The 21,523-nt window shown below is 41.9% G+C and overlaps 1 protein-coding gene across 1 annotated transcript; it reads left to right on the forward strand.

Moving 5' to 3' along the window:
- The first annotated feature begins 232 nt into the window (after positions 1 to 232).
- Positions 233 to 20,091, forward strand: BMP10 (bone morphogenetic protein 10). Its single transcript, XM_073568391.1, has 2 exons — positions 233 to 551; positions 19,032 to 20,091. The coding sequence occupies exons 1-2, from the start codon at positions 233 to 235 to the stop codon at positions 19,964 to 19,966; spliced, it is 1,254 nt and encodes a 417-aa protein (XP_073424492.1). The 3' UTR covers positions 19,967 to 20,091.
- The last annotated feature ends 1,432 nt before the right edge of the window (positions 20,092 to 21,523 follow it).

Consider the following 21,523-nt stretch of genomic DNA (forward strand, 5'->3'; position numbering starts at 1 on the left):
TTATCAAATTAGTGAAACCTGGCGTTTTTTAAAGGGAAGAAGAGAGAGAGGGAGGGAAAGAGAGAGCAAGGAGTGTGTATGTGTGAGAGAGAATGGTCACAAGTTTCAGATGAGTGTTTCCATACTTGTCAACTGCAGATGACAAAAGGACTGTCCTCTCAAGAGATTAAAACAGACACCCCGGACACCACTGGCAGCTAAGATTATTCCAGAGCAGAAGCAATCGCTGAAAATGGATCCCATCGCCCTGCGGGTATACGTGGTCGCTGGTTTACTGGTGCATTGCGTATCGACTAGTCCCATCATGGGCTTGGAAGATGATTTGCCTTTATATGATGAAGTCCTTTCTGAGCAGGATGGGGTCGATTTCAACTCTTTGCTGGAAACTATGAAAGATGACTTCTTGAAAACCTTAAACCTTTCCGGGATCCCGGTGCAGGCACCTGTCAAAGTGGAGCCACCAGAGTACATGCTGGAACTCTACAACAAGTTTGCCATGGACAGAACAACAATGCCTTCGGCCAACATTATACGTAGCTTCAAAAATGAAGGTAAGACATGGATAGAATCTACCTTGGAGTATTTATATAATTTTTTTCTTCGTCAATCGAAAAAATCCATTTAATCTAATATATTCTAAATTTACTGATTATTTGGTAGCCAAATGTAAAGTTTGAGAAATCTAGATCTATTTTTGAAATTCTGATTGAAATTGTTAAATGTTTTCTGCTCTGTTCCTCCTTGGCAACGAGGCAATTTCGGAAATGACTGCCTCTTGCTAGTTCTAAAATGTTTTTCTAAATGAAGGCTGCCATGCACATCCACCGAGAAGCTCTTGAGATGATGCCATATGGCAATGTTTGGGCAAACTATATGGAAAAGGGAAGAGCCAGATTAGTTAACTTGTCAGATCAGTAGACATCCAATGATCTCCTTTGACATTGGTCTTTATAAAACAAGTTCCCTGAAGGCTTGACCACGTGTGTAGCTCATTCTTCATTCCAGTTCTGCTCTTTTTTGCATACAGTTCTATAGGCAGAAATGCTTAGATTACCACATTGTGCTTAGAAGAATACTATGGATTTCCATGCTGAAAACCGATGGAAATGTATCATAATAAATATATGTTTGATATCCAATCCGGGGGTATAAGTATCCTCAAGTAAGGTAGGTACGAATTTATATTCAACATATATAATACCTATGTTATCAGCTTAACATCCCCAAAAACATACATGATAGAATTTTTTGAAGAAATTGCAATTGAAGAGTTAACCTCAGTTGGCTTGTGCATGTGAGATTTCCTCTGAAGTTCCCGCTTCTCTTGAATAAGAGACATGAAAGTAGAATATCTCAAACCATTTCACAATTTATTTGTTCACAAAAGCGAAACCTTCAAACTATCAGAGAATTTTATACAATAGTTCCAGCTGCTTCTCATCTCTTATATCAAGTCATCTCTCTCCAGGCTCATATAAAAGTCATTCTGTTGTGGGAAAGGCCTCACCTAAACTTCTTGCTTGAGGTCACAGTTGGGTATTTGGAATACAATTTTTTTTGGAAACAGTTCGATTTACGAAAGTTTTCAAAGGAAGCGTTCTTCAACTAAACAACTATACATATCAGTTTTAAGACATAGGTGTTGCATTTATCATAAGGCTTTTCTCTTAAAGATGTTGTTCTGGATCAGAAATATAGGGTTGTGTTTAGTTTTCCCAGAAACAGCATCATTGTTATCTACAGGCTATGCCTGGTATTGCAGCTAAGCATCATGAATAGTATAAAAACTTAAATTTCAAAAACTCTTCATCGACCATACTGGTGTTATCTTGTGGGTTAAAATAAATGTTTTCTTAATCCAGTAAATCCTTTAAAAGCTTAGAATTTCATAGGTTTGGTTGCCATCAAAATTAAAGGAAACTGCCTTACCAATCATATAATGGTGGTGGGCCCTGGTCCATAGGCCATTCAGCTACATGCGACAACACGTCTATTATACATGGTACGTAGTCTTTGGGCTACTACATTACAGATATTGTATTGGTGCCTAAAAGCTTCAAATTATTGATTCTTCTGATAAGTATTTTTATTTGGGCCCCGGTCTTTCTTGGCTTTTATTCACATTGAGGTCATTTTTTTTTTTACACAAAGGTGAGGTTTTAGTACTAGAGGTTAGGACTATCCCGACAGGGTACACCTTGTTGCTGGTGGGATGGCTTTTACTCTTTTTTGGATCAAAAACAGTGCTTACTAAGTACTATATGTAATTTATATGCTTTATTGCTTTTTATTTACTTACAGCAGGGTATATGTTCATTTTGTTTCTATCTTAGGTTTTGTTTCTTAAGTTGTTTTTTGCAGCATTTTTCATGTATTTTCTATACAAAGTACAACTTGCTATCATAGCTTAAATATATATGTAAGTACAACATTTCTGCCTACAGTGTATGCAAGAAAATAATTTTTATTATAATATTTCCAAATTATGTAGGAATTGTTTTCTATTAGTCTCAGAAGCTACAGTAAAAAAATTAAAATAATTTCTATAAATGTTCAGCGAGATGTGCAAATAATAAAAATTGCTAATAAGAGTGTTATATTTTACGGAAGGACTAGTGGGTGGTATACTTTTGATAGGCGCTGTCAGACTACATATCAACAACGTACAACCTTAAAAATGCACTTGAGGTTTGTTACATATTAACCCTCGATCCGTAACCCTTTTGAACGCAAAGGGTGTTTTACAGAGTCAGGTTGGCTTTTCCCCAGAATAAATCTGTAAGTGTATGATATACAAACAGGACGTCTGTCTTTAATTATGGTTAAACTTCTCTTTCTCCCTAGTGGGCAATACTTTCTGAAAAAGTACAGTACACTTGATAAATATTTTACATGGCGATCATACATCCATTTCTTTGCATGCAAAATCTCATTAAAGTAATTATTTTCTTTGACCCAAAACGTTAAAGTTCTTTAATTGACCAGAAAATGGCGTAAGACCGTGGTGGTTAATGACTGTTGCCTTTTATCTAGATTATGCATGTAATAAAAGCCAAGGACAAATCATATCTTTTCCATATTTCACACTATAGAAATATCTAGAAACTTCTACTTTCCCCAAATGTTCCACATTCTGTTTACAGAACTGAAATTGGGAGTTCTAATATTGTATCGTTAGCCGTCACACATCACTGGTGTCCCTATGGATGTTAAGGGTTGTCAGTGAATAATAAACTGGATTTTATGTGCATGTTTCAAGGTCGAGTACTGTCAAATCCAGGCTTTCTGCTTCTGACACATTCCATTTTTTTTTGTAGCTCATTAGTATTTGTTTTATTGGACTTGGGAAAAGTGCTGCAATCGTCACACTGTATTCCCCAGGAGTACTTTCTAGTACTTTCTAAGAGTAAAAGAACATTCTGTTGGATTGTGAGGTTCGTTGTATCAACCATAGTCTTGTTTGTAGAGAATTGGCACATGAGATGTGTAGTTGGATGAAATACAGACTGGAAACCTATCACTAGAGGATGAATTCTTGTCTGTTCCCATTACAGAGGCTGTCCATCCTAATCATTGTGAGTCCCTCTAAGGGACAGCCTAATAGGCAATGATTACCTTCTAGGATGTGATACCATTGGCAATAGTTAGGTGCAACCACTGACTGATACATTTTCAGAACCTTACTGGAAAACTCTGATCATTCTGGACAATCTATTTTAATATCATATTTTCTTGTTTTGTGATTTTTTTTAAAGAATTATCCTAAATATAATTTAACCAAATATGTCCATAAAGTCTTGTTGGAGGCAAGTTTTCAAAGTTTTACCGATCATTTCGTATTTTCAGTACTTACAGTTTTCAAAGTCCATTGTGACCAGTGAATTATAATCCAATGCAGCCTGACTCAGTAGGAAAAAGTGTACAACTTGCCTCTCCTAAGACTGAATGACGCATCACATAAAATAAACTTGTCCATAATGTTATGACTCAGCAAGTGGAAACTGTAACTATGTGGAAGTAACTCATGGTTTCTGAGACTCTTCTATAGCCACAGACAATGTCGGACAGGTGTGCCAAGGGCCCATCAGTAACCAACTTCAGGGCTCCACTTTTCGACCACATGCAAATATGACAATATCCTCAATCACAAATGTATACAATGCACAAAAAATTAAGGGAACACTAAAATACCACATCCTAGGTCTCACTAAATGAAATATTCCAATTTCAAATCTTTATTCATTGCATAGTGGAATGCATTGAAAACAAAAGCATGATCAATGTAAATCAAAATTAAGATCCCATGGAGGTCTGGATTTGGAATGATATTTAAAATCCAAGAGGAAAAAATCAAATTACTGGCTAATCCAACTTCAGTGGAAATGCCTCAAAACAAGGAAATGATCCTCAGTAGTGAATGTAGCCTCCACGTGTCTGTATGACCTCCTTACAACACCTGTGCATGCGTCTGATGAGGCAGCGGATGTTCTCATGAGGAATTTCCTCCCAGACCTGGATTAAAGCATCATTCAACTCCTAGACAGTCTGTGGTGCAACGTGGCATTGGTGGATGGAGTGAAAGATGATGTCCCAGATGTTCCTTGATTGGAGTCAGGTCTGGGGAATGTGCAGACCACTCCATAGCATCAATGCCTTCATCATGCAGGAACTGCTAACACACTTTAACCCCTTAAGGCCTAGCACTGTCATGCATCAGAAGGAACCCAGGGCCCACTGCACCGCATATGGTCTCACAATGGGTCTGAGGATCTCATCCCGGTACCTAATGGCAGTCAGGGTACCTCTGGCTAGCACATGGAGGGTTGTGCAGCCCTTCAAAGAAATGCTTCCCCACACCATTACTGACCCACTGTCAAACCGGTCATGTTGGAGGATGTTGCAGGCAGCAGAACATTCTCCATGGCGTCTCCAGAATCTGTCACGTCTGTCACATGTGTTCAGTGTGAACCTGCTTTCATCCGTGAAAAGCACAGGGTGCCAATGTCGAAATCTGCCAATCTTGGTGTTTCCTGCCAAATATCAATCAACCTGCACTATGTTAGGCTGTAAGCACAACACCCACTTGTGAACATAGGGCCCTCATACCACACTCATGGAGTCTGTTTTTGACAGTTTGAGCTGACACATGGATGTTAGTGGGCTGCTGGGTATTATTTTGCAGGGCTCTGGCACTGCTCCTCCTGTTCCTCCTTTCACAAAGGAGGAGGTAGCTGTCCTGCTGCTCAGTTGTTAACCTCTTACCGCCCCCTCCACATCTCTTGGTGTACTGGCATATCTCCTGGTATCTGCTCCATGCTCTAGACACTGTGCTGACAGACACAGCTACCCTTCAAGTGACAGATCGCAACTGATGTGCCATCCTGGATGAGCTGCACTACCTGAGTAACTTGTGTCGGTTGTAGACGCCATCTCATGCTACTGTACTGTACTTCTAGGGGTGAGAGCAATGCAAATATGTAAAAATGACCAAAACAACATTCAAAAAGGATGAGAACAGAGAAATAGTCTGTGCTCACCCCATGCAGAACCACTTATACAAGTTGTGTTGCTATTTTCCTATCATTTCTCCCTGTTGTCAGTTCCATTTGCACAACAGCAGGAGAAATTGATTCACAATCGGTGTTGCTTCATAACTGGACAGGTTGATTTCACAGAAGTGTGATTGACTTGGAGTTACATTGTGTTGTTTAAGTGTTCCCTTTATTTTTTCAGCAGTGTATAGCAATGAACTGTGTAGATTATTAACTGAATAAGAGGCTGCCTTTGTCTGTACATAATGATTCAAGTATATTGTGCCAAGTACTGCTTATATGAGAGAGTGTTGGCCCACTGTTGCACAGGGGCCCACCGGAGGATTATCCTGTTCTCCTGTGGGCTACTCTATGCCTGGCCACACAAATATAAAGAGTATCTCAATCCAATAGTAGATTCATATACACAATTAATCAAACTTGTGCCACGCTCGGCAAGGATTCCCTCCAGGTCCAAAAGCAATGTAGAAATTCAGAAAAGCCAAGTCACCGAGGCAGTAGGTTCTTGATAAAAGCTTGATATTTCTTCCATATTAGCTAAAAATAAATCAGAACTGGCCATAATTAGCCTTTCACAAGCCTAAAAAATCAGAGCTGTATTGGTGTCTTTGCATTTAGGAATTTCTAAATATAAAGAGTGTCTGCTATTTTTTTTAGAAGGCCATAGAATAAACAAGTCATTTTCCCCTGATTTCGTCAGAGGCAGTTGGCTATCTGTCTTTTGAGCAGTTGGGCATCCTGACTTTCCCCAACAAATGACATTGAAAGAAAAAAGGTAAAGAAGGATAAGGCATGTGGCATTCCAAAACCAGATTGTTTTATTCTTAGGGTTGAAAAGACAATGCCTGAGATGTTGGCAAGTGTCTGACTCCTCTCTTCATTTTAAAATCACATGCATGTTCAGTTGAACCGAGAGTGCAGTTGTATTAGGATCTCAACAGACAGCTATTATGATGTATGAGCTCCTCAAAGGTAAACACACACAGCAGCTATCAATTGGGCCAAATTTGTACTTTTAATACATATCTATGTGATTCATGAATGCATGTTTGGTTTTAAATGACGCTTACCTGCAAAAATTGTGCAGACAGTACTAAGTTTCCTCTACTTGTAATTTTCATTCAATGAAACAACCGATATAGCAACTTAGCGTCACAGAGATATTCTAATCTCAGACATATATAGTATATACACAGAATATTCATATAAGTATACTAGATTTAAGTCCCCCCTATTGGTGGAACCCAAATGTAATGTATACAGTGGATATCAATATGTCAGAACTTAACTAACATCACCAAAAGAACACCATACCCACAGCGAAAGCATGTTGGAAGCAGCATTATGCTTTGTGGCTGTTTTTCAGCAGCTGGAACTGGAGCTTTAGTTATGATGAAGAGAATTATGAACAGTTCCAAATATCAGTCAATTTTTTAGCAAAGCCTTCAGGTCTCTGATAAAAAGCTGAAAATGAAGATTTTTACCTTTCAGCATGACACAGACCCTGGGCTATCCAGAAAAAGAAAAACAATTTTTTTTATAACAAGCAGAAACACCTTTTCTCATAGGCTGCTTCAGATATCAAATCTAAACCCATTAAAATAAATGAGGCCGAGTGGCAATGGCACCACAAGGACAAGAGTTTCAGGTCCCAAATCATAAAAGACTGGTGTTTTGTACACCAGCCTTCAAGAGAGTGTTGGTGTAAGTTGCTCTAAATTCATTTAGAAGTATGCACTTCATAATTACTTTTAGTTTTTATGCTCCACAGTAAGAACAGCTACTCCAGTCAAACACTGGAATATATTTCTGTCCTAATTTACACCATTTTTTGTCGCCTAAATTTGAATAAATTTGAGTGCAAAGCTCATCTATATGACCCATCTCAGCATATTTCAAAATTATTTCAGAGCTGTGAGGGACTGGGATAAAAATGCCAAAAATTGCAAAGTTTTTGTACAAGTACAAATTTACAATTTCTGCAGTAAAGTGTATGATGACCCTTTCTCTTATCTCCCAGACAAACCTAGCAATAGGTGTCAGTGATTGATATGTTGCTATTGCATGATGAAATATCACGATTTTGCAAGTCATATTTACAGAATATCATATTGATACTTCAGATTTACCTGTGAATGTTTATAGGTAATCTATCAGTAAAATCTCCCCGGTCATCCAAACCACATACAGTATATGGGCATGCAGATCTTTCAGGCTAAATCCCTCAACATCTTTATTTTTTTTATCTGTTGCTCCAGCTTAAGTGCTCTGGGCATGGCAGGTCACTTGCCAAGCTTCTGCCTCCCAAGGTTATTTCCTCACTTAGCATCAGCCTCTTCACCTTGATTGATATCTGTGTGTAATGTCAGGTGCCAGGCAAGAAAATGAGGTAGTGAGCTATTCATCAAGCTAAAGAGACTAGTGCTGGGTGAGAAAACAACTTCAGGAGGCAGAGTCTCAAGAAGTGCTCTATAACACCCAGAGCACTTAAAGCCAATTTTCTATATGGATTAAAATCTTGGGAATACTGAAACAGATAGACATAAAGGTGTTGATGGCATTATATGTATAAGACCTATATGCTCATATATGCAGTTTAAAAGGATTTGATCTTACTCATAGATTCTCTTTAACCCCTACATGACCGGAGGTATTTTCGTTTTTGCGTTTTTTTTGCTCCCCTTCTTCCCAGAGCCATAACTTTTTTTATTTTTCTGTCAAAATGGTCATGTGAGGGCTTGTTTTTGAGGAACAAGTTGTACTTTTGAATGACACCACTGTTTTTGCCATATCGTATACTGGAAAACGGGGAAAAAAATTCCAAGTGCGGTGAAATTGCAAAAAAGGTGTAATTCCACAGTTGTTTTTTGGCTGGTTTTTTTACCATGTTCACTAAACGCTACAACTGACTTGCCATTATGATTCTCCATGTCATTATTAATTCATAGACACCAAACATGTCAAGGTTCTTTTTTTATTTAAGTGGTGAAAAACATCCAAACTTTGCTTAAAAAAAGATGCAATTTTCCAATACGTATAGCGTCTCCATTTTTCCTGATCTGGGGCTGGGTGAGAGCTTATTTTTTGCGTGCCGAGCTGACGTTTTAATTGATTCCATTTTGGTGTAGATGTGATCTTTTGATCGCCCGTAATTGCATTTTATTGCAATGTAGTGGTGAACAAAAAAAAGTAATTCTGGCGTTTTAATTTTTTTTCTCATTACACCGTTTAGCGATCAGGTTAATTCTTTTCTATATTGATAGATCAGGTGATTCTGAACTCGGCGATACCACATATACGCATATTAGATTTTTTTATTTATTATTTTATTTTGAGTGGGGCGAATTGTGCCCAACGTTGTAAGGGGGTTAAGGTGTTTTACAAAACCACAATGCAGAACAAGACTGTATAACAAGGTTGTTTAACTGGCTAACAAAGAAAAGAGTGGCAATGGTCTCCTTGCAGGAAGCTAATAACATTAACCAATGGATAGTAACAAGTGGAGTAAACAAAAGGTTAAAGCGACAGTCGTCGTGGTCTTCTCTGGTCCTCATTCGAATACAGTCTGATGGAAGTTGTAGTACCGGCAACGACCGGCGTGGTGTCCTTAGGTGGATCCAGCGAATTACGCTCCAGCTTCTGGCGGCAACGGGCAGTCGCTGATTTTACCCATTGAGCCCCTAGTCCATAAATCTGTGCAGCCAAAGTAGGGAGCGCTGCAGGAGTCTCTGTACAACACATGTGCTGCTGCTCATCTATCATAAAGGGAGTGCACCTGGGGACCCTGCACCTGGCACACACTCCTCCGCACAAGCACAGCCCTCTGCCTAGTCGCGCACGCGGCTCTCTGCACACTCACTGTCTGTCTGGAGTGCTCGTTTAATCTCTGTTGCTGCTCGGTTCTGCGCTGTCTTTCACCCTGCGGAGCGCGCCGCATGCCTGCTTCTGCTCGTGCTGCCAGCGGGAAACTAACTCCTGCTTCGCGCTCTTTCAGCTCTGTTTCTGGCTTAAACAAGCCCCCTCTTCCCGGGTCATGGGACCTGACTGGTCCCCTATTCCTTCCCCCAGGCAACATGGGACACAACCTTGACAGTTCCGAACCCGGTTCAATATAGGTACCCATAGCCCAGTCTTCCTCCTTACACTGCCCCTCTCTCCTTTAGCTCGCCATTCCATGGGCAAAAGTTCCTTCAGCAGACTTTGACACTCTTCCATTTCTCAAACAATTCGCTGCCAAATAAACTGATCTTGTTCATAACGAGTGGGAGGTATGCCAGCTGTCGTTCACTCAGTATGGCATAGTTCAGGTTGAGTAGTAGAGTCGGGTTGGGTGGTAGAAGACAGGAGCACGTCCGGGTCCAATGGAGCAGCCGATGTCAATGTTCTTGGACCCAGGAAGACACCCCCATCTGTGGGTAGTCTTCTTCTGGATCCAATTCCAGCTCTGTAATCTCCCATCCTTTTCTGCCAAACAGTAGGGTATATGGAGTGTATCCGGTTGTACTGTACACTCAGTTGTTGTACACCCAGACTAATTCAGGCCATCGTACTTTCCAATCTTCTTCCAGTGTTCTCAATATCTGAATTAGTGTTTGGTTGAAGCGTTCACAGGTTCTACTCCCCTGAGAATGATAGGGTGTTGTTCTGGTCTTCTCAATCTGGTACAGACGGTGTAATTCCTCCATCATTCTACCTTGAAAACAAGCGCCTTGGTCGGAATTAATTCTCTTCAGGCAACCGTACACAATGATGAAGTCTCGGCAGATAGCCTGCATGGCTGATTCAGCAGTCTGATCCCGAGTTGGAGTTGCCACAGCGAACTTGGTAAAGTTCATACCCGAGATGAGCTGGACCCATGTTCAAGTAGTCGATCATCAATAACTCTAACTGAGCAGACGTCACGATGGTCTGTGTGGGGGTTCTCTTGTCCGGAGGTTTAGCCAGATCACAGCTCCGACTTTGCTGACAGGCCTCGTCTACTGCAGTCTTCAATCGGGGGTGATAGACCAACTTCTGTAACCACTGGATCGTCTTTTCCAGACCAAAGTGAGCCCCTCTCTCATAGGCCTCTGTAGTCACTACGCTGATCAGCTTTTCTGGGAGCACCACTTGCCAGGTAATCCCCAACTCCCATACCAACTGCACTTTTCTATACAACAAGCCATCTTCTAATTGGAGCCTCTCCCACCGCCTGGGCTCCTGTAGAGTCCCCAGGGACAAGGTAACTTTTTCACTCCGGCTGGGGAGTCGTTTCAAAGCCACCCACTGTCTCAATTAGGCAAGTTCCCCATCTTCCTGTTGGAGTTGCACCCAGTCATCTCGAGGTCATCCCAGCACTTGTTCTCCAGACACCTCTCTGATCTGTCCCTGCGTAGCCGACAATGACCTGGCGAAGTCTTGAACACCAGGGATCTCTTCTGCTTCCAACTCTTCATCTCAGTCACGTCCAGGTCGCTCATGGGTCACTCTTGAAAGAGCATCAGCATGCGTATTCTCGGCTGCTTTCCGATATGCGAACTTGTATCGATACTTCGCCATGCAGGCCACCCATCTTTGCTCCAAGGCCCGCAGTTTTGCATTTTCTAGGTGGGCCAGGTGATTGTTATCAGTGCACACCATGACTTCGGACCCTGACAAGTATTCGGCAAATTTCTCAGTCATCACCCACACTAACGCCAGCAATTCCAGCTTGAAGGAACTGGAATTGTCCACTTTCCATTCCAAGTTGTGGAGGGACCGGCTCAAGTAGGCTTGTTGCTTCCCTTCCTGCATTTGGGACAGCATGGCCCCCAGACCATGTAGGCTTCTATCGGTGTGAAGGATGAAGGGCTGGGAGAAGTCTGCATAGGCGAGTATTGGGGCTTCAGTCAAGGCCATCTTTAAAGCTCAGAAGGCTTCTTCCTGGCTATTTCCCCACTGAATGGTCTGGTTCTTTGCACCAGACGGCACTCTTTTTAGTAGTTCCAGCAACGGATTAGCGATGCAAGTGAAATTATTCATGAACCTTCAGTAGTACCCAGTAAGCCCCAGAAAGGCCTGAGCATCCTTCACTGTCTTCAGAGTGGGCCAGTCCTGTACTGCCACTATCTTCTCATGGGCAGATCTCACCCCCTCAGTGGATGCGACGTGTCCCAGGGACTTGATTTGCTTGTGGAAAAGGTGACAATTTTGGGGCTTCACTTTCAGGCTGTGCTTCTGTAGTTGACTCAACACTCACTCCAATCACCGGAGATGTTCTTCAAAGGTGGCTGCATAGACGATGATCATCCGGGTATATGAGGGTAGCCTCAAAGTTCAGATCTCCCAAACATCTCTCCATTAATCGCTAAAATGTTCCAGGAGCATTAGTAAGGCCGAATGGTATTCAACTGAATTCAAATAATCCCATGGGCAGTATGAATGCTGTCTTCCGCCGATCATGCTCAGCTATGGGCACCTGCCAATATCCACTGGCCAGATCTAGGGACTAAAAATACTTCACCTACCCCAAGGCAGACAATGACTCCTCAATTCTAGGTTGGAGGTAAGAGTCCCGCACTGTACAGGCATTCAGTCACCTATAGTAGACACAAAAATGCAGAGTCCCATCCTTCTTCTGAACTAGAACGATGGGAGCTGCCCACAGGCTCTGACTCTCCCGCATGACTCCACTCTGCAACATGTGTGCTAACATTTCTTTTACTTCCTTGTACATCTTTGGTGGGATTTGCCTGTATCTCTCCTGGCTAGGTGCGGCATTTCCTGTGGGTATCTCATGGGTTATGACTGTTGTGCACCCGAAGTCATCTTCATGACTGGCAAAGATTTCCTGGTAACGCTCCAGCACAACTTCCACCTATTGCACCTGTTGCAGTGAGAGTCCCGTCAATTCAACCCGCTTCTGCTCCAAGATTTGACGCCCTTCCTTCATGCTTCCGGACAGATGCTCTGGGGACATGGTAACGGCTACAGTCCAAGAGTCTCCTTGTTTTACGGCTAGCTGGACCGCCTCCAGTTCCATCAGTTCTTCCAGCATGCCCAGCACCTGTGCCACTTCACTCTTGGGCAAGAGTGTAAGATTGTCCTCCTCCAGGTTGGCACACCGCACCACTACGTTACCGTCATGGACGACGCCTAATGTCCGAGCAATGAGGAGTCCCGAGGGTATTTGATCCATTGAGTTTGACTCTATCTGGACTTCCACCCCTTTGAGGGGTGTACAAGCTCGTACGGGCAGCGTGAGCACAGTCTGACCAGGTGGCAGAACAAGTTTAGCAGCAGAGACTACTACCTTTACTAAACCTTTCCCTTCACTGGACGATTCTTGGGCCAGGGCAATCCGTATCACTTGTTGAAACACCTTCCTCTGGGGGGTTCATGGGTTCCATCAGTAAAGAAAAGCTTCTGGTGACTCTCTGATCAAGAGAGCCATGAGTTCTTTCAGTACATTTATCCCCAAAGTCACTGCAGGGCCGTTGACAGGGTCTCCAGCTCTCAACACAACTCATTTCTGGCCCACATCCTTGCTGCACACCTTAATATGCATCCAGACCACCCCTGTGACTGGAATGGGCAATTGTCTCCTGTGAGCTTGATTACTGGGCCCCATTCTGGCCGTATTACCTCAGGAAAATAACGTCTGAAATATGCTTCCAGCATGGTGGTGGTTACCTGTGATCCGGTATCTACTAGACAGCGAACGGCTCGCCCATTCATCTTAGCCCATACGAGGGCTCTCATAGAAATTAAACTTTCGGGACTGCCTTATCTCCTCCTTGGCTTCTTAGACTCCGGTTGGCCACGGAGCCATGGAGCCCACTAGTTTTAACGGCTGCCGAGGTAGGGACTGCCCCTGTCTCACACACCCTCATGCATAGGGTCCGGTATTTCCACACTTGAAACAAGTTGGATCCCATTCTGCACGGGGTTGTTCCATTCTCTGGTGATGTTCAACGAGCAAGCGGGACTTGGAGTCACTCCTGTCTCTGGGTACTCTGGGTATATTCAAAGCTGCAGTAGGGGCTCTTCTGAGGTTGGACCACTTCCCGCATTTCCCATATTTCCTTCTGGATTTCTCGGGCCCACTCTGCTTCAGCCGCAGGTGAGGTGGGTACCTCACTACTCCAGTCCATCCCTGCCAAGGCTGCTGTACCCTGCTCCTGCTCTCTTACGCACGCTTCTGCCCCGATTTGTAGGAGGGTCATATGCGGTTTGGCATGTAGGCACTCCCGCAGAGATTGCTTAATTGACTCATTCCTGAGGCCCGCCACAAACTGGTCCCTCAATATCACATCAGGGGGAACCACTCCTATAACTCCCACATCATCCCATCAGGTGATATGCGCGTGAACCTCTTGTAGCGCATTAACTTATTGCGTCACTGACTCCCCCTTCCTTTTGACACGGCTGAACAAGTGCATCAGCAATTCCCCAACATTGGTGGGGTCTCCATGCATCTCTTCCAGAATCTGTAACACCTTGGTCAAAGTGTCCCGTTCATGAGGGGGGCGAAACATTACAGAACATCTAGCCTCACCGTCCAAAGCCATCAGAGCAATCTCCACTTGCATAGCAGGAGTCATAGGATACATCCTCAACATGCTTTTAACCCGCTCGGTCAAGTCCCACAAAAGTATATCATCCCCCGTGAATTTAGGCAGCTTGCTGAGCATGGCCCCAAGTGGCAAGCTGGACTGCAGGGCACCCATGACAGATTGTAGTGCTGCCTCTGCGCTCGTAGACTGCATCCTGCTAACTACAAACCAAACAAACGTAAGCAGGTGTGGGAATGCAGTAACTCAGGGATTGCAGAAAAAGGCTGTATAGCAAGGTTGTTTAAGTGGCTAACAAAGAAAAGCGTGGCAATGGTCTCCTCGCAGGGAGCTAATAACATTAACCAATGGATAGTAACAAGGGGAGTAAACAAAGGGTTAAAGCGACAGCCTGATATGTAAATGGCACTTATCGCTGTCTTCTCTGGTCCTCATTCGAATACAGTCTGATGGGAGTTGTAGTATCGGCAACGGCAGACGTGGCGTGCTAAGGTGGATCCAGCGCATCACAATCCAGCTTCTGGCAGCAACGGGCTCAATACAAGTACCCGCAGCCTCGTCTTCCTCCTTTCACATATGTCAGCTGACAATACTCTTTCCCCATAAACATGTTTTAGTCATAAACCAATTCCTCCGGTTTACAGTGATAGCGCTGATGTGTGACCATTTCTACAATCTTCCAAACAATGACCACACCGGGCCTCTCGTTTTCCAGCCCATGACCTGATTGTGATTAAACCTTCATTAGTGGGTCATTTTCTCTTCAGAGTTTTATATGAACTTTCATCTGTTGTAATTAACAAAGACAGTCACATTGCCCATAATCTCTGATTGTGGTTTGCATGTTTTGCAGAGATAACCATTGTCTCTTGTTTTGTAGTAACAAGTTAATATACCGTAATTAATTACGATAAAACCAAGTACATGGCTTGCTATTATAATATGATCATCTCCAATACTATTTATTTAATGTTTCTATGGGGTATTTTTTTACTTTCTGGACTCATATATAAGTCTTCCTTCGCGCTGTATTCCAGTAGATGGATGCTTTGAAACACACTTTGCCCTCCTCTGAACAATTTTAGCCATAGCATTGATCTTTTCGGAGGCTATGACGCACATGAATGTACAAATGAACGCGGTGCACAATATAATTTCTGAAGTTTGTGGTTTCCTGGAAGTTTTGGTAGGCCTATGGCAGTGCCCATGAGGTTTGCCATTTCTTCAGGGAGCCTGGAAATCTTCCATATGTTCTTGTAGAATTGACAATTTTGCTTTCTCTGCACCCAGGTCCCTCTCCATGGGCTATGGAGCATAAATAGATGAGTATAAGGTATTGGTGGTTGGTTCCTTTCTGTCCTACAAAGGATGCATACTTGAGTTGATCAGGATAAGCACCTGATCACTTTAAGACAGGACGAAGGCACCTACAAAAGAAGGGTTGTGCATCGTTTTATGAGAACTCTCACCCCTATGGGCATCTCCAGAAAAGCGTTGCATTTTGATTATGTTTATTTCCATTTATATCAGTTCAAGATAATAGCCTGATTGTACTAACAAAGGAAATATTATTCAACTATGCACAAATTTAGCAACCAGCAAACAATTTAAAGGGAACCTGTCATGAAGATTTTATATCTTACGCTAATGGCATGTATGTAGAGGGGCTTTCATGTTGAATAAATCTATACCTAGATTGTAGAAAACCATTTAGTATTTTTTGAGAAATATAGAGTTGAAATTATATGCAAATGAGATGAAAGTGCTCTGGGGTGGGACATTGCACTTGCAACTCTAAGCCCTCCCTATTCTCCACTCACTGCCTGTCTCCTCTGTCTTAATGACAGGACACTGTGGAACATTGCACTTGCAGCTCTCCTGTTCTCCATTTTCCCCACCTGCTGCCTTTCTCTTGTATCAAAATGACAGGTCATTGTGGGACATTGCACTTACAGCTCTTCTTTTCCCCTCCAGCTGCCTGTCTCTTGTACCTAAATGACAGGTCACTATTGTTTCAGATACCTGACTCCTTCAGACTGAGGAGGCAGGCGGTGGGCGTTCAATAAGGATGGAGAGCAGGAATGCTGCAAGCGCACTGTTCCAAACCCGGAACACTTGGCGGCTCATTTGCACACAATTTTAATGCTGGATGTCTCAAAAACTACAAAAACAAATTTCTACATTCAGGCTATGGATTTAATAGCATGAAAACATTTATACATACATGCCATTCATCTGAGGTGTAAAATCCTGATAACAGGTTTTCTTTAAGTTGCATATTTTTTATGCCATTAAATGCCATTAAATACAGCTTCCTTTCAAATGTCTGAAATATGATTTTGGAGGCTTGGTACATAGACATCATAGTTTCTTCTCAATAATTTCCTTTCCTGCTTATGGAAATCATGTTGCACTAAAAGATAAAGGTCTAACAATTCACAATATGTGTTATTTGTTAACGAATGCATGATCTACGGCAGAATGTCAGTTCTGCAGATGCTTTAATCTAAGGCACACCACCACCATATGTTGTAAATACATACATTCTCCTGCTTCAAACAAGTGTGTGAATATTCAGCACACAAGTTCCCAGGCGGGAAAGGTGCTAACAGCACGGGACCGACCAAGAGGCACTGAGAACAGACACTATACAGACCTGTCTTTTCAGCTGGACTATTTCAGGGCACCTGTTCTTAGCGACTGCAAGGGTAGAAAGGGATTTTTATAGGATGGTCATCGTAGATGGAAATCTTTTATTGTCAGACACACTTTGGTATCCCATCATGTCAATCATTTATAATATGCTTATGTTTATTTCATGTTTGATTGAATATTACATAGAATCATAGAATCGCAGAGTTGGAAGGGACCTCCTGGGCCATCTGGTCCAACCCCCTGCTCAAAGCAGGATTCGCTAAATCATCCCAGTCAGATGTCTGTCCAGCCTCTGTTTGAAGACATCCATTGAAGGATATATCTAGCTTGTTGCAGATGGGCTCAGAATTGGGCACATCTGATGAACTATCTGAATAGGTTAGGCAGTTTGACCAGTTCTTTTAGTACATTTAATCAAGTTTTTATAGAAATTAACTTTAACACACCACTAAATATGAAGTTAAACTATTTTTTCCCAATATGCACTAAGTAGGATTCACACAATCTATGATTCATATTGCTGAAAGCTAAACGTAAGAAAAATAGTTTCTTGCAGTAGGCAATAGATGCAGGTGCATTCTAGTATGCTGTAAAAGAGGCCTTAATTGTGGTGGTAGTACATAATATGGGGAAAACCTGGCGACAGGTTCCATTCAGTCACTGCTGCAACAAGAATGGAGAAATTGAAGTTCTAAAAGGGCTGCATAACTAACTTAATAGTCAGTAGATAAACAGTCGCACTCAAGAGTGGATTAATCTTGCAAAAAATCTTGAAGATTTTGTGAAATTTTTGGATTTTTATTTTATTTCAAATGCATCAAATAGTGTAACTCCGCAGACAAAAGAAGTATCCAAAATGTGGGTATAATATCGTAATCCAGGATATGAGTATACTATGGTTACGTTTCGACCTACTAGGAGGCTTTTCTCAAACCATACTCAAGTAGTGTCAAGAAAAAGATTAATTAGAGCATTTTCAGAAGTCCCAAACAGGGGCTGATGGCATGGGAGCAGCCTGGACCTGCGGTGTTGTAAGTAACTAACTTAATAGTCATCTGGGTGGTGCTACATCAGTGATTAGTCACATCCCCTTGTTTTTAGTACACCCACTCCTCTTTAATTGATGTCTTGATCCGGCAAGTGAAGTCACCACTACTCCCACCCAACAGGATGTCAACTGATCAAGAGTAGTCACTGCTGCAGCATAGCCCACATAACTATGGAGCATTTTACCTGGAACATTTCAGATAGTAAAATATGACAATATGACCATAGAACCATAGAGTTTTTCTAAAGTGTAGCCCATTGTTGTGAGTCATTTTTAGCCATGGTTGGATACGGACAGATCAGGCATCACATTAAAACCACTGGCAGATGTACTGATTATTATTTTGACAATGACACCTATTAAGGGGTAACAATATATGCCACAGGAAAAAATAGTAATTGGAAGGATCTGAGCAACTTTAACAAGGGCCAAATTGTAAGGGTTAGATGATTGGGTCATAGTGTTTGTACTATGGCTGGTCTTTTATAGTTTTCCCAGTAAGCAGTGGACGAACGATGTTATTTATATGATGCTTTAAGGAGGGAGGGGAGAGGTGGAGAGTCAGCTCACCGTGAAAGTTGCAGTAAGACCAGCTGGTAGACTCACGCGGAGCCGCCCTAGGATGGGCTGAATAGCAAAGCAGAGAAAAAGGAATTCTAGCGATGCAGCAGGTATGTGAAAAATGAAATCCACGATTTATTGGGTACTTTAAAACAGTGGCAGTTCCTCCATTAGCATAATGACCTACACGTTTTGGCTTTCATAGCCCTTCTCTGGGTCACCAAAGTACCCAACAAATCGTGGATTTTATCTTTCACACACCTGCTGCATATTTCGGCTTTCAAAGCCTTACTCTTGGTTACCAAAGCACCCAATAAATTGTGGCTTTTATCTTTCATATACCTACTGTGTATTTCGACTTTCAAAGCCTTATTCTTGGTTACCAAAGTACCCAATAAATTGTGGATTTTATCTTTCATATACCTACTGTGCATTTCAACTTCCAAAGCCTTACTCTTGGTTACCAAGAGTAAGGCTTTGAAAGTCGAAACACGTAGGTCGTTATGCTAATTGAGGAACTGCCACTGTTTTAAAGTACCCAATAAATTGAGTATTTTATCTTTCACATACCTGCTGCCTCGCTGGAATTCCTTTTTCTCTTATTTATATGATCGCTTGATAACTTGAGTTCTGCTTACACTATATTTTGGCTTTGATTCTAATATATATTTATCTTTTAAACAGATTTTTCCATGCCGTACAGTGATGTCCCAGAGGTGAAGAAATACCCTCTATTCTTCAATGTGTCTATTCCTCAACACGAAGCAATAGTAATGGCTGAGCTTAAGCTGTACATATTGGTTCCAAGAGACAGGGTGCCATATGACGGAGTGAGCCGAAAAATTACTGTTTATGAAATACGCAGCGATGATCAAGGAGAAAGGAAGATGGTGGAACTGGCCTCCAGGCTGGTATACAAAACAGTGAGCGAATGGGAAATGTTTGACATCACCGAGGGTGTGCTTCGTTGGAGTAGATCAGAATTCACCACCCGAATGCTGGAGATTCACTTACAAAACCCAGACATTGATCTGGAAGATTCTGTGGATTCAAAATTGGACATAGATGTGCGACCAGAAACCAAGCACGAACCCTTGCTTGTTGTTTTTTCAGATGATCAAAGCAGTGAAAGGAAAGAAGAAAAGGAGGAACTGAATGAGATGATAAGCCATGAACAGGAAGTAGGCCAAGAGAATTTAGAATTTGGGGGAATAGGTAACATGCCAAGTGAGGAGTCCCTTCTGCAGATGAGATCCAACATCATATATGATGCCAGTTCCCGTATTCGGAGAAATGCAAAGGGCAATGCTTGCCGGAAGACATCACTCTATATAAATTTTAAGGAAATTGGTTGGGATTCGTGGATCATTGCCCCAGCAGGTTATGAAGCTTATGAGTGCCGTGGTGTTTGCGCCTATCCATTAACTGAAAATGTCACACCAACCAAACACGCCATTGTGCAAACTCTGGTCCATATGAAAAACTCACAAAAGGCTTCTAAAGCTTGCTGTGTGGCAACAAAACTGGATCCTATATCCATCCTCTATCTGGATGCAGGAGTAGTTACTTACAAGTTCAAATACGAGGGCATGGTAGTGTCCGAATGTGGGTGCAGATAGTAGACTATGGAAGGAGGTGGCTTCTTGTAAATTTGTACATTTTGTATTTCCTTATTTAAAGAGTTTATTTAAGATTGTGTGTACAGTTAATATATGTTTCTAAAGGGCTACTAGGAAATGCAAAGCCTCCACTTGATCCCCTTACAGCTGTAAGGTGTCCTTGTGATCCAGAGTAACCCTGGTTCTGTAAATTCGACACTGCTGATAACTTCATCTCTAAATGGGACTTAACTGTAAAATTTTTGCCAAAGAAGCAATATGTCACTTTGAAACTGATAAGCAGATTTATTTGTATATCTTGTTGTGCTGTTTGTGCTGGCATGGTTCATAGGAGTCCAGCAACGGGAACTGAGTCATAATCATTTGGGATTCCCCAATGATTTCTCCCCTAACTAGATAATAAACTTAGCCTCTACCGTACGGGTCAGTATGAAAGTATCTCAACCAAAGGAATCAAGAGTCACATAATACGATCACTATGATATAAGATATACAGTATAGTATATATAATGTCAGTGTTTATAAAAAGTGCATTATCTCTGTAATGTCATGTACTGGAGATATAATGATTATGTATGCATCCCATTTAAAATGTATTTTCATATTTAAAGGTGTTGTCTGGGACTTCTGTATTGATAGTCTATCATTAGCATGGGTCATCAATATCTGATCAGTGGAGTGCGACATCCGGCATCGCCACTGATTGTCTGCTCCTGGCACCGCCACCAGCTTGATGTGCTCAGTTGTGGAGCTGTACAGCACAGCTCCATCAACTGTATAGTGGCCATTGCTGGGTACTGCACATCCTATGTTGCTGGCACTGAGAAGAGCTGATCATCAGGGATGTACAAGTGTCACACACACCCTCTGATCAGATATTGATGACCTATCCTAAAGATAGGCCTTCAATGTAAAAGTTCTGGATAAACTCTTAAGGTTCATGCACATACATATGATAGCATTGTTTTGTACTGTTATGGTTCCCAGAGAGGTACATAAAGCCACTATTTTACCTCTATCTGATACCAGTTTTCAGATATTAGATTCTGTACGGAGTCCAATGGAGCAGAGCATGGAGGCAGTATAGCCATGCCATACATTCTCTTTGGAAGTTTGCATGCGCCCCTGGATGAAAAATTTAAATAATTCTTCCTTTTCCTATGAAATATATATCCACTTTGGGTCAATCAGCTTTATATAAAATGTCCTCTTTTTAACAAATAGTACATTGTGTTGTTACAGTCACAATCAATAGTTTTATTAGTGTAGTTATACACCCATCATCAAGTCTTCAGCTGTAATGAACAGCCTTTGGGCTCATGGAGCCAACTGTATTTTCGGCCCAAGTGAGATCCTACAAAATATTGGATAATACATAGACCAATTTTCTTCTATGGGGTTGTGCACATGCCTGATTTTTTTCCTCGGAAAGAGTCTGTCCGAAAATCATAGCATGCTTGATTTGCATCCGATAGTTGGATCGGACTCAGCCATGCAAGTAAATGAGACCGTGGAAAAAAAATCAAATGACGTGTGTGCAGTCCGATTTTCATAGAC

Source organism: Dendrobates tinctorius, unplaced genomic scaffold (assembly GCF_039654945.1).
Source record: "Dendrobates tinctorius isolate UK_male_01 unplaced genomic scaffold, ASM3965494v1 ptg000022l, whole genome shotgun sequence".
NCBI classification, from domain to species: Eukaryota; Metazoa; Chordata; class Amphibia; order Anura; family Dendrobatidae; genus Dendrobates; species Dendrobates tinctorius.